The sequence below is a fragment of the Rhamphochromis longiceps genome, linkage group LG7 (assembly GCF_057381845.1).
Source record: "Rhamphochromis longiceps isolate RC_006_pf linkage group LG7, R_longiceps_female_GT1.1, whole genome shotgun sequence".
In the NCBI taxonomy this organism is placed as follows: domain Eukaryota; kingdom Metazoa; phylum Chordata; class Actinopteri; order Cichliformes; family Cichlidae; genus Rhamphochromis; species Rhamphochromis longiceps.
The window spans coordinates 29,303,011-29,316,265 of record NC_140563.1 but is presented as its reverse complement, the minus strand read 5'-3'; the positions used below and the strand labels follow the sequence as shown (position 1 = coordinate 29,316,265).

At 43.4% G+C, this 13,255-nt stretch overlaps 1 protein-coding gene across 1 annotated transcript in view; it reads left to right on the top strand.

Annotated features, from left to right (window-relative positions):
* gfra2b (GDNF family receptor alpha 2b) overlaps nucleotides 1-13,255 on the top strand; it is a 161,020-nt gene that overhangs the window by 74,145 nt on the left and 73,620 nt on the right. The window contains exon 3 of the mRNA XM_085413252.1: nucleotides 6,721-6,798. Coding sequence (XP_085269378.1) covers nucleotides 6,721-6,798 — 78 coding nt within the window. The remainder of the gene's footprint in view (nucleotides 1-6,720; nucleotides 6,799-13,255) is intronic.

The following is a 13,255-nucleotide window of genomic DNA, read 5'->3' as shown; positions in this document are numbered from 1 at the left end:
AGCAGCCGTGTGGACGAGCTGCAGCTGTCTGAGTGATTTTTTCCTCAGACCTGTGAAGACACAATTAAAACCGTCTCGCCTGCTGAAAATAAACGATTCCACAAATTATTTCCATATGTGGCTGAGACAGGAATCCTGTCACTCCTGCTCTGCTCTAAAGGGGGAAGGAGGACCGTTTCACTTCAAGTGGATGTTAAATGAATCGGCTCACCTGCAGCTCTGATGTGTAGATTTTTGTGTATTGGACTTTGAGTGAGTGACCTTTTGATTCTAATTTGTTGTTTAGTGATAAAAAAACAATAATTCCAGTTCCTGACGAAGGCCTGGCTTTTTTAACTGATGATTCATGTTTCAATAACAATATCAGGTCCTGTGTTAGCAAAAATCACTTCAGCATATTTCACTGATAGTTGCAACAACACCCTGGATCTGCTGGGATTTATTATATAACCATTAAAAGCATTGTTACAAAATATCAAAATCAATCAATCAAAATTTTTTTATATAGCACATTTTTAAAGACCGAAGTACACCAAAGTGCTTTCCAGTAAAATCATGATACAGATAAAAATCACAATATAAAATATAAATTACAGATATAAATAAAATATAAAATAATTACATAATCTAAATGCAAAGCCAGATGTAAATTACCCTAATTCGCCTTGAATGCCAGGTTAAACAAATACGTTTTTAAACGTGATTTAAAAGACTGAATGGAATCTGATGCGCGAATATGAAGAGGAAGAGTATTCCATAACCTGGGTGCAGCAGCGGCAAAGGCACGGTCTCCTCTGGTCTTCAGCCGAGACCTAGGTTGCACTAAGAGCAGTTGGCCCAATGATCTTAGTGCTCTCTGAGGGCTATACAGACAGAGGAGATCAGCTAGGTAGTCAGGTGCCATATTGTTTAGAATTTTATAAGTAGACAATAAAATTTTAAAATCAATTCGGTATTTAATAGGAAGCCAGTGTAAATTTGCCAGAACAGGGGTGATAGAATCGTACTTTCTAGTGCCGGTCAAGAGACGTGCTGCGGCATTTTGAACCAGCTGCAAACGCTGAAGAAGAGAAGATTGTAGGCCCAAGTAGAGAGAATTACAATAATCCAGTCTTGAAGTGATGAAAGCATGAATGAGTTTCTCCAGATCTTTGTGTGGTATGTAAGGTTTAGCCTTAGAAATTAGGCGTAGTTGGTGAAAGCTGGTTTTTACCACAGTAGAGACCTGTTTATCTAGTTTGAAGGAACTATCCATGAAAACTCCAAGATTCCTAGCAGCATCAGTGAGGTGGTTAGCAACAGGCCCGAATGTGCCAGTCAGTTGTCCCAGAGGCATATTTCTATCAAAAACAATAATTTCTGTCTTCTTTTCATTTAAAGTAAGAAAGTTACGTGATAACCAGTCTTTGACATCGCTCAGACAATCAAACAGAGGATGTAGTGAAGATGAAACATCCCCAGTCAGGTGGAGGTAGATTTGAATATCATCAGCATAGCATAGCAGTAGATATAAATAGATATATATCCTCACTGTTACATTATCAAAACACCCTAATGACCACCAGCTATAATTACCAATATTCCTTTAACATTAATCAACACTTTTCACTTACACTGGCTGCGAACTGCTTCCTGAGCACTCAGAGCAGTGATGGGAGATTGACTGGTGTTTCCTGCACTCACTGAAATGGCAGCTCAGGTGACTCCTCACGGTGCTTGTGTTTGCAGGTGCACAGGGGACGAATGCGGCCTGTAACGCTCTGCTCTGTCATTTCCTTAGCCGTGGTCTTTATGGGTACTGCGTGCTTTTACACTCAAAAATGTCTGCCACAACACGCCATGGTCACGGCATACGAGTGTCCATCTGCACTGCAGCTGTAAACCTTTCATATGAAGCACAAGCCACAGGAAGTAATGGGTTTCATATCGCAGCAGAATGTAACCATGGTCGTGTCCAGCTGGTGCCGGTCTCAAGATTAAAGATTCCAAATCACTGTTTTCCTTGATTTGACTCAGACGGGTGGATCTAAAATACGTCTCGGTAAACACTGGTCAATTTCAATTCGGAACAGGCTCAATGTATATAACCTCTATATATGTATATGACCTTTAGATCACTATGAGAAAGGTGATCAAACTTCAGGTTGAAATAATAAAATTTAGGGTATTTTACTGCTGTCAAAGGTCAAAATGTGTCTGACCTGAACAGTATGTAAGGGTTAAACAGAGTTTTGTGATGTAGAGAGTACAGAATCTTATTGTTGTGTTTTAGTTTGTCCATGTATATACAACACATATATAGATTTTCACCATATCATATACCATATCAGTCATATCTTCAGCTCTGATGTTAGGAGACTTTATGAAGCAACAAGCATGGAGATAAAGAGGCCCGAGAACGGACCCTTGAGGAACACCTACAGGTTTTTGTTCAGTTTTCAGTTTTATTTGTCATATGCAAGTTAGCACAGGGTCAACATTGCAATGAAATGTGTTTGACGAGCAGCAGTCACTCAGCAGCATGGTACAGTAGAAGAAAATATAATAAAATAAAATAAAATAAAGTAATAAAAAATAAATAAATAGAAAAATAGTAAAGAGCAAAATATTAGAGAGACGTGGTAAAAGAGAAAAGATGACTAAATATATATGTATCTATAAATATTAATATATGTACACTAGTGATTAAATAAGAAAATCTTGAAAAGAAATATGACGGGGGGCAGATGGGATATTGCACAGGAATGAGCAGCAGAAAATTACAGTATTGCACTTTTTAAACATAAATATCAATAACAATGAAGTGGAGTGACCAGTGCAGATTAAACAGAGTACTTGTGAAGCTGCAGTGTAGCTTCTGAGTGCGTCCTGTGGACTGTGTTGTGTGTGTTTAAGTGTTGTGGTTGAGGTGTCGTATGGCTTGATGGTAGAAACTGTTTTTGAGTCTTGCAGTCCGAGCAGACAGGCTCCTGTAACGTCTGCCAGATGGTAACAAGGAGAAGAGCTGAGGTGGCTGTGGTCCTTGCTGTGTGCTTTACGGAGGCATCGCTGGAGATAAATGTCCTGAATGGCAGGAAGCCTCGTGCCAGTGATGTGCTCTGCTGCCTTCAACACCCTCTGTAGTGATTTACGGCTGCTGGCAGAGCAGCTTCCGTACCAAACTGTGATGCAGCTCGTCAGCAAGCTCTCAATTGCACACCTGTAAAAATGTAGGTGATGTTGGCGTTCATGCTAAACTTCCTCAGCCTCCTCAGTAAGTAAAGCCGCTGGCGAGCTTTCCTGATAGCAGTGTCTGTGTGAAGGGTCCAGGAGAAGTCCTCAGTGATGTTGACTCCAAGGAACTTGAAGCTGCTGACCCTTTCGACCTTGACACCGTTGATGTGGCTGGGCTGGTGTTCCCTGACTGGTTGTTTCCGGTAGTCCACTAAAATCTCTCTAGTTTTGCTGATGTTGAGAGTCAGGTTATTTTCCAGACACCACTCGTACAGCGCCATCACCTCCTCTCTATAGGTCGTCTCATCATTGCCTGTGATGAGGCCTACGATGGTTGTGTCATCTGCAAACTTGATGATGATGTTGGACACGTGTTTAGCAACACAGTCATGTGTGAACAGGGAATATAGGAGGGGGCTAAGCACACAACCCTGTGGCGTACCTGTGTTTAGGATGAGTGATGAGGAGGTGTGTTTACCAACTCTCACCACCTGGGGCCTGTTTGTGAGGAAGTTTAGAATCCATCTGCAGATCGGTGTTCCCAGCCCAAGGTCGACGAGCTTCGTGGCAAGTTTTGAGGGGATGATGGTGTTAAATGCCGAGCTGTAGTCGTTGAAGAGCATCCTTGCATATGTATCTGTCATGATACATATGCACAAGCTGGACCCAGGAGCAGAACACACACACACAGCGGTACGAGAGAACAAAAAATAAACTTTATTATAACTGAGGGTGTCCTGGGAGGGTAGAAGGGAAAAAACGCACGGAACCAGAAAAACCGAGGGACCGGGAGGTGAATCGCGCAGGAACGCCGAGAGCGGGACTGTGGGAGGCTGAAACAGAAAAAGGAAAAAAGGATTATTGGGGTGTGGGAAAACGGCAGCATACGAAGGGAAGTAGAGTACGCGTCTTACGATGATAGTGGGGCCGAGGGAACCGGAGGGAGGGGTGAGGGTCCGTGGGGAGAAGCTTCAGAAAGGTCGAGGCGGCTGGGGCTGATTTTGATCCAAATTCTGGACAGGCAGGTGGACAGGCTGGTGGCTCAAACACGCCGAGCTGTGATCTGAGTATACAAGGCAGAGTTAGTGTTAGTGTTAGTGATAGGTTTACATAAGGGCTTTCCCGCAGGTGTACGTTACCGCAGAAGGACGACTACGGACTGGCGTGGAGCAGCAGGCTGGGCAGGATTAAATAGTCCACCTGGTGATCGCCCGGGATGGGATGCAGGTGTGGAGTTAGCAGCCACGCCCACGGGAGTGGGCATCCCATCAGCACCTCGGACGCCGGGCCGCGGACCATGACAGTATCGACTACATCTGTTCCTTCAGATTTCTGAGAGTAGAGAACAGCAGCAAATAGTTTTCTCCAGAAAAAACTTTTCAACAGTTCCAGGTGACTGATTTGTGAGAGACAGATGTTTCATCCAATTACCTGCTGACCATAGTGACGCAGTGCTCAGTAGTTTTCAGTCAGTTTCCAAGAAAGAGTTCAGATGTGCCTCTGTCAAGCGGTCCATCTGCTGTCAGGTTACCAATTCTGTGGGTATTCCCAAAAGACGGCTCAAACCATCTGAAGAAAAAGCAAAGATGTCCATCATCTTCATTCTTTATTTTTGAATTCAGAAACTTCAGTGTGAGTCACATCAGTCACAACTTTATTTTTACATAATTTATTTTTATTCTTGTAAGCTTCTCTACGCTCCACACATGCTTCACTGCACGATGACTGCGTGAACGGCTGTAGAGCTGAAACAAGAAGTGGAATGATGTCACAGTAGCTTGTTTAAGCCTTAAATTGTTTATATTCCAGAAGATCAGGTACACCAAAGCTGCTGTCAACAGTTTTCTGTGCTCCTGTGGACTGAAACTGCTGCTGAATTGCTCTGAATGTTCTCGGAAGCGTGATATGTAGATTGCTTTGTAATCAGCCATGTTTGTTTTCTGTCTGATTTAAATGAGCTGCAGTGATGATAAGTTTCCAGAATGATCCGGATCCAGCTCTTTTCCTGTTTGAGTGTGTGACTCAGTGCTGCAGGCCTGGCTTCTCTGTAGCGCTCTGTTTCTTTTGTCTGTCGTCCTCGCTTCATTTTAGACGTGTGAACACGGCGTTCTCTGACAAACAGAAACCTTTAGCGGTAAAGCTCCAATAAAATTAGAAACATGAGAAAGGATGACAGTCGGGTTCGGCTCAGCGTGGAAGTCCCATAAAGGAAAAAATTACTGGGGATAAGATCGAGAAGAGAAAATAACTGTCATATAGGAGCTTTTTTTACTGTTCCCACAACAAATTCTCACATTAAATTTCTCTTTCATTCTTGAAACAACACAATGTTCAAAAAGGAGACAAATGATCATGCTTTTTTTTATGTTTAACAGGCTCAGTGTTAAAAAAAAGGCACGCAATTTTGCACATAGGTTTTAGTGTTTCAGCCGTCGCCATTTTGGGTTTTTTGGACTATATTTGTGTGGTTAATAGTCTGCATCCCCTAATTGTATAAAAAAAAAACCATCTAAATTGAAGCTCTGCCTTTGTGGATGCTCTGTTAGAAGGAGAACTTTATTGATCCCCGTAGGGAAATTCCTCTCTGCATTTAACCCATTCACTCAGTGAAGCAGTGGGCAGCCATTGGGCGCCCGGGGAGCAGTGTGTAGGGTACGGTACCTTGCTCAGGGGTACCTTAGGGTAGCTGTTCAGGGGAATCGAACCCCCGACCTTCTGATCATGGGGCTACCACTCTACCTACTGAGCTATCCCTGCCTGTGAAGTTAGTACAGTAACTTCACAGCAGCCATATTATTGGTCACATGATGTCATTAAAAAGGCTCCAAAAGGCTCCAAAAGCACAAACACAGACCAGAGGTCGAGTTCAGGTGAGTCCTAGTAGACAGCTAGCAGCTACAGCTGCTTGTGTCACCATCCACCTGTCAGTCAAAGGGGCGTAGCCTCTTTGACTGACATCAATGACAGAGCCCTGTGGAACACCATGAGCTGTAAGAAGGCACTCTGTGGTGGTTTTTGTTGCTCACAGTGATTTCTGATGGTTACTGCTTCCAGTAAAACTCTGGTTTGAATGTAAAATACTTCAGGTCAGACCTTCAGAGGCTCATCATACATGCGGACTTATGTTTCTTAATACAAACATTTCTGTTAAGTTTATTGTGTATTTTTAATATATATACAGTATCATTAAACCACAGCACTTCTGCTTCTCTGTGTGAAACTAAAGGCTATCGTGAGTATTTTGTCTGACACTGACACCAGGTCAAATGTTCAGATGATTTACCAAAGTTACCACAATACAATTTAAACAGGTGAGTTAACATGGGAGTCCATGAGGACTCACTGCTGCCTGCGCTGGTCGTTAGAGGAACTGCAGGTTTGGGTTTTTGGCTCTGGAGGTTGAGAAACGTTTTCATGCACAGACAGGAGACCTTTGAAGGTCGTGCGCGAGTAGATACAGACGGTTGGGACTGTACACTGAACATGTTTCTGTTTTCTGTTCCTCAGGGGAGGAGTTTTACGAGACGTCTCCATACGAGCCGATCCACTTCTCTGAGGAATTCAGACATGCCTCCATCATCTCAGGTAACGCCACTGTGTGTGTGTGTGTGTTTGTGTGTGTGTGTGTGTGTATGTTTGTGGGAGCAGACTGAAGCAACGGACACACACTCATCTAGGTTGGTGTGGGTGGAGGAGGGGCTGATTAAACTCGGGCCACTCGCTCCATCTGTGAGTGCGTGAATGAATGCGTCTTTGTAATTACAGACGTGTGAGAGAGCGTGCAGCTGAAGCAGCTCTTTCATAAAAACCTATTTTCCGTCCAAAATGCGTTTGTGCCTCTACATACTGCGCTCATTATTCAGAGGGCAGAGAGATAACCTCTGCTCCTTTTCATTACAGGCTGTCACATATCGTTGACATCCCACATGGATCAGTGTGGAGGTGGAAATGTGCTCAGGGCTGCAGCTAATTATTATATTTTCATTATTGATTAACCTGCAGATTACTCTTAATGAAATTATGAAATATTAAGTTTATTAAATGCAGAAAAAATGCTGCAAAATTGCTCATAAGTATTTTTTGGAGAGTTTCAAGTTTTTTCCCGCTGTTACGTTTCTGTTGCTTTTCACTGCACCTCTGTGGAAACGTCTGCCGTGGAAAGTTTAAAGTATTCACAGATTTGGAACGTCATGCAGTCTTTTGTTTAAAGCACACAGGTGTGGGTGGTGTGGCTCGTTTAGTGGCCAATAAAAAGCTCTGATTAGCACATCTCTTTGTGGAGAGTGCTGCTGTGTGTGTGTGTAATCATAGTGTTATGTGAGATCAGTGGCAGAGTTACGTGTTGTTTCTAACTATAAAACATCCAGAGTGAGACCATGGCAGGATAATGAAATATACTCACATGTCCTGGTATATGAATCTCACTTATCCTCACCTCTATTAACATAATTAAACTTTATTTATACAGCACCAAATCACAACAGCAGTCACCTCTAGATGCTTTCTGTTGTGAGATAAAGACACTATAATAATACAGAGAAAACCCAACAATCAGACTATGAGCAAGCACTTTGGTGACATTGAGAAGGAAAAACTTCCATTTAACAGGAAGAAACCTTCAGCAGTACCAGGCTCAGGGAGGGGCGGCCATCTGCTGCGACCGATTGGGGAGAGAGAAGGAAGACAGGACAAAGACACACTGTGGAAGAGAGCCAGAGATTAATAATAACTAATGATTAAATGCAGAGATGTATAAACACATACTGAGTGAAGAAGAAACACTCAATGCATCATGGGAATCCCCCAGCAGCCTACACCTATTGCAACATAACTAAGGGAGGATTCAGGGTCACCTGATCCTGTCCTAACTATATGCTTTATTAAAAAGGAAAGTTTGAAGCCTAATCTTAAAAGTAGAGATAGTGTCTGTCTCCTGAATCCAAACTGCAAGCTGGTTCCATTCTACTTTTAAAAATTCTAGGAACAACAAGTAGGCCTGCAGTGTGAGAGCAAAGCAAAGCGCTCTAATGGGGTTATGTGGTACTATAAGGTCATTAAAATAAAACGGAGCCTGATTATTCAGCACCTTGTATGTGAGGAGCAGGATTTTGAATTCTGGATTTAACAGGGAGCCAATGAAGGGAAGCCAATATAGGAGAAATCTGCTCTTGCTGCAGCATTTTGAATAACTGAAAGGCTTTTCAGGGAGTTTTTAGGACCTATCCTAGTTTTGTATCATGTGTCACATGACTGTTGGTACCACCTGGGCTTCTCAGATGCCCTGAAGTGCAAATGGCAAAAATTTTAAATGAGTTTCAATAAACTGATTTTGGTAAAGTATTGGTTTTTCTTGAGGCATATGTAACGCATAGTTGCTCATCAGGAATGTTTGAAGGATGAAATGAGAACAGCGAAGCGGTTAGGCTCAGGCACTAAATCTACCAGGGTCATGTAAGGTGCTGAAAGCTGCTTGTGAGGTTCAGACGCCCTGCAGTCACTGAGTGAAACTGTTGGATGTGTGTGTTCAGTCTTCTCCTTCATACGTTCCAAAGAACCTCCTCGCTGTTGATATCACGGCTGCTGATGACTCAGTTATCATCACCACAGGATCCCTGCAGAGTTATCTTCTTTATCCTCATACAATGAGCCAGCACCAAAAAATAAAACATGGAAAGGATGTTTTTGGATGCCATCGATAAAGGATTTCATGAAAAGATGCACTTAAATGAATCGATGTATTAAAAATGTGTTTTTCACTCTCTGTCAGCATGTTAGCAGGACTCCATTAAAGCTGTGCATGGCTCTCCGTCTCGGTCTCACACGTTTCTGAGGAGTGTTTAAATGTCAGACGCCCTGAGCGATACAGCGTCATTTACACTTTCTTTCTGTGTGTGTGTGTGTGTGTGTATGTTAGTGTGTGTGTGTGGTCAAACATCTGTGAAATAGACTCACGGCTCTGTAAATTGGCTTCTGCTCTCTCAGATTAACACGAGTCCAAACAACACGGTCAACGCAGGAGTGCTGCAACCAACACAGCTTCAAAAGCACTTTCTGTTCCTAACACACTCACACGCTCTTTCACAAACTCTCTTTCACACACACACACACACACACACACATGCACGCACGCACGCACGCACGCACGCACGCACGCACACACACACACACACACACACACACACACACACACTTGTCTTCATATCTTAGTGAGGACATCTAAATGACATAACCCTTTCCTTAGCTGCTTACCCTAAACATCAAAAATGAATGTCTAACCCTAACCATAATCCTAACCTACCTGTAACCCTGACACTGAAACCACATTTTGAGTCTCAAAAATGTCTTCAGACTCGTGAGGACGAACACTTTGTCCCCATAAGTTGCAACTATAGTAGCAATTTTTGGTCCTCACAAAGTCATGTAAACACGGTGCACACACACAGACACACAGAGGACACTGGTGCAGGTGTTGTGTAAAGTTTCCCTTATTTCCTCTAACACGACGTCACCAAACACAACATTAATCTGTGGCCGCTCCTTTGCACGCGTGCAGGACAGGCGTGTGGGGGGAGGGGCCGGCTTGCAGTCCAATCACCTGTCATCAGGAGTCTGACTGCATGATGTGAAGATGTGCAGCGAGAGAAGCTCGAATGCTCCATGCTGATAAAAGACGACGGGGGTGGGGGGATAAGAGGATCATATAGAAGTGTGTTAAACAGCAGTGGCAAGAAGAAAGAGCCCTGGAACATTAAAGTACGTTTCAGACAAGAGTGTCGCAAATTGATTGGAGGGAAAGGCTAAGCGTGACAGAGTTTTTGTGAATACGGTGTGTGTGTGAGTGTGTGTACTCGAGAACTTGTTAACTGTTTGCAGACTCGAGGCGCAGTGAGAATACTTTAGCGTGTGCAGCGAATTAGAGCTGTAATGATTCAGCTCATACAAGCAGCTGCAAACCTGATTATAAAATTTAAATATTGTTATCTCCTCTAAACAAACTCTCTGTTTGCATTCTCGGAGCGCCGCCACCAGAGGCGGAAAAAATGGGCAAAGCTTGTGGGTCTGCAGACTGAAGCGCCTTAAACCTGCGTTCCTCCTGATGCCCAGCACGGGGCAGCTCCTGTCATGTCAGTAGAAACATGAATGAAGTCAAATTGTCCTTTGCGAGCAACTGATGTACTTGCAGCAGTCCACAGCAAATGTAGATATGTGGTCCATCCATCAAGTTCTCGGGCCAACCTGAGGTCACCTCCAATAAAGGCCAAGCCCACTTTACCTGCTACCTTTTCCTCTGTCTGCACTACATCAGTCCAGTGCAGCCATAACCTGAACACATGAAACATGCATGTAGGTCGCCATCCACTGCACAGTTGTCTTATAGTGGCAATTTCTCTGATGGCCAGCAGGGGGCGACTCCTCTGGCTGTCTGATTGTATAGAAGTCTTTGAGCGATTGAGCCTCCCACTCCCCTGATCTCTGAGCTCAGTGAACATCATCCTGATGAGTTCATGGTCTCAGTCACTGCTTTCAGGTCTCACTGAATAAAGCATGAAGCTTATTTTGAAGATCTGGAGAGTCAAAGAGGCACGATAGGGCGGTGTCCCTCAGTCAGTCATCATTCATCACATTTGAAACATGGGACAGCAAAGCTCCCCAGAATCACAAAATCAGCACAGAGTGGAGGTCAGGGTGGAGGGGTGTGTTAGCAAAGCAGTGATGATATACTTTATTCCTAAAAGTTGCAAAATTCATGTGCAACCTATAACAGAATATTTAGGTCAAACTCAGCAACACAGAATCTGACAAAGTAACCCAGTAAGGTAAAGTTACTGAGACAGAAAAAGTAACAGAGTTAAATAAGTACTTTTCGCAAGTTTATCGCCGCTCATCATCCACGCCTCCCGCTGAGCGCGTAGCGCTACTTTGAAGTTTGTTTTTTGCGCTACTTTGTACGGCACTATGTTGCCTGGCGGATGGACATGTGACCAACATACCACTCTTGAACCCCGATGCTGTGTGTCTGATCACATGCCCTTCCGCCAGGCAACGTAGTGCCGTACGACAGCGGGACAAACAAAACAAATCGTCTTACGATATGACAAAAATCATGGACAATCCATAGAAAAGCCGCACCTGACTAAAAGCCGCAGGGTTCAAAGCTTGTGCAAAAAGTAGCGGCTTATAGCCCGACAATTACGGTAAATAACCCGAGATTCACAAACTTTACAGAAAATGTAAAGTTTTTGTGATATGTATTGTTGTCGGGATAATAAATGTCTTATATCGGGATATGAGATTTTGGTCATATCGCACAACCCTAATTTGTAGATGGATGTGCAGATGGATGGGCGGGTGGGTGGGTGGATAGATGGGTTGGTAAACTTTGAGTTTGGATGAAATGTTGTGTTCACAGACACAAAAAGTGATAAACTGACAGCAGCTCTGGTGTCTTACAAAGTAAGGCAGTCATTAAGCAGCAAGAGAGGCGGCGCTGTAACAGGTATGTGATCTGATATGAGAGAATACTTTAGTGAGCAGCTGGTAGTGTTACACTGTCAGGTGTTGTAAGTGAAGCTGATGCTGGACAGAGACCTGCAGAAAGACCCAGAGGCTGCTGTCAGACTCAGTTTACACAGCAGCCACTGAGCTGAGAGTTCATCCTCCCATAGATGGAAATGTGCAGAGCAAAGCCCACAGAAGCAGCAGCTGTGATTATAATGCAACAGAAGCAACTTGAGAGTTTGTCTGAGTCAAACTCTGTTAGGTTCACTCTGATGGAGGAGTTTGGTGTTAGGCTGATCAGGTTGGGACCCAGGGCAGAATTTAAGTTTACCAAAACTTGCTTTGACCCTCAAACAATGAAACTTCCTTTAACTTGTACGTTACATCACCTCACCAGACAAGCACGAAGCTCAGTGTTTTAGAAAATCTCTAATTAAAAATCCTGTGAACAACTACAACTCCCAGGGTGCATTTCACTAACTTATAACACTCTGTTAAAAATGATAACATTTATAACTTTATAACATCCTGTTATAAAATTTCAGTTCTTCTCCTTTAGCTATCCCAGCATCCTCCTCTGTCTCACCAGCCCTCTTCATGTCCTCCTTCACTCCTTCCTCCTCCCTGCAGCTCCACCTTAATCCTCTACCCTCCCTCCTCTGCACATCTTCAAACCATCTCAGCCTCTGGGACTCTGATGGACTCCCAGTGAACATCTGAACATGTGCAGCTCAGCGTCATGGATAACATTTTAGTTCAAGTTAACTCTTTTAATTAGCTTAAAATGAAATACTGTAGTTGTAAATAAAGTGTTGCATGTATTCAACTTTTAATGGTGTTTAGATGCACTTACTGTGGAATCTAAAAAGCAGCAGTTAGAGTCTCTGTGTGGTCACTTTAATGTTGGATTTATTGTAATGTTTTACTTTGAAAAGCATCCGTATACGGTCGTGTGGTTTAAATACAGCTTGTTTGTTTCCTCTTTGTGCTGATGATTCAGAGACTGCATGATTCACTTAATCAGACACAATCACGCTGCAGCTGATGGCCAGGCTCATCATCACCACTCACCCATATAAAGGGCTCTTCATCTTCTTCATCTTCATCTCTAAAGCCCCTAATCTGCATTCATTACACCCCTCTGCATGTTTTCAGAGACTCTACAGCTCCAGATGTTTCCCCTTATTCAGCTGTCTGACCTGATCAAGGTCTGAGCCTGTTCAGAGTCCACGTTTACATCTGAAACAACAATACAAAGACACAGCAAAGATGCAGCTGTCCTCACTTCAACTTCAGCTTGGGCTCAATTATATCTGGAAGAGATATGAGAGGGACAGAAAGAAAGACAAAGGAGGTGAGACAAGAGAATATGAAAGGATAGATAGAGGAAAGGACATGGAAACAGTGACGCCAGAGGTCCGGAGGGAGCAACGGGAGGAAAGAAAACCGAGAGGAGTGGAGATGATAAGAGAGGAGGAGAAATGTGAGACGAGAGCTTGGAAAAGCAGAAAGTGAGGAGAGTTGATGGCAGCAGAATGGAGAG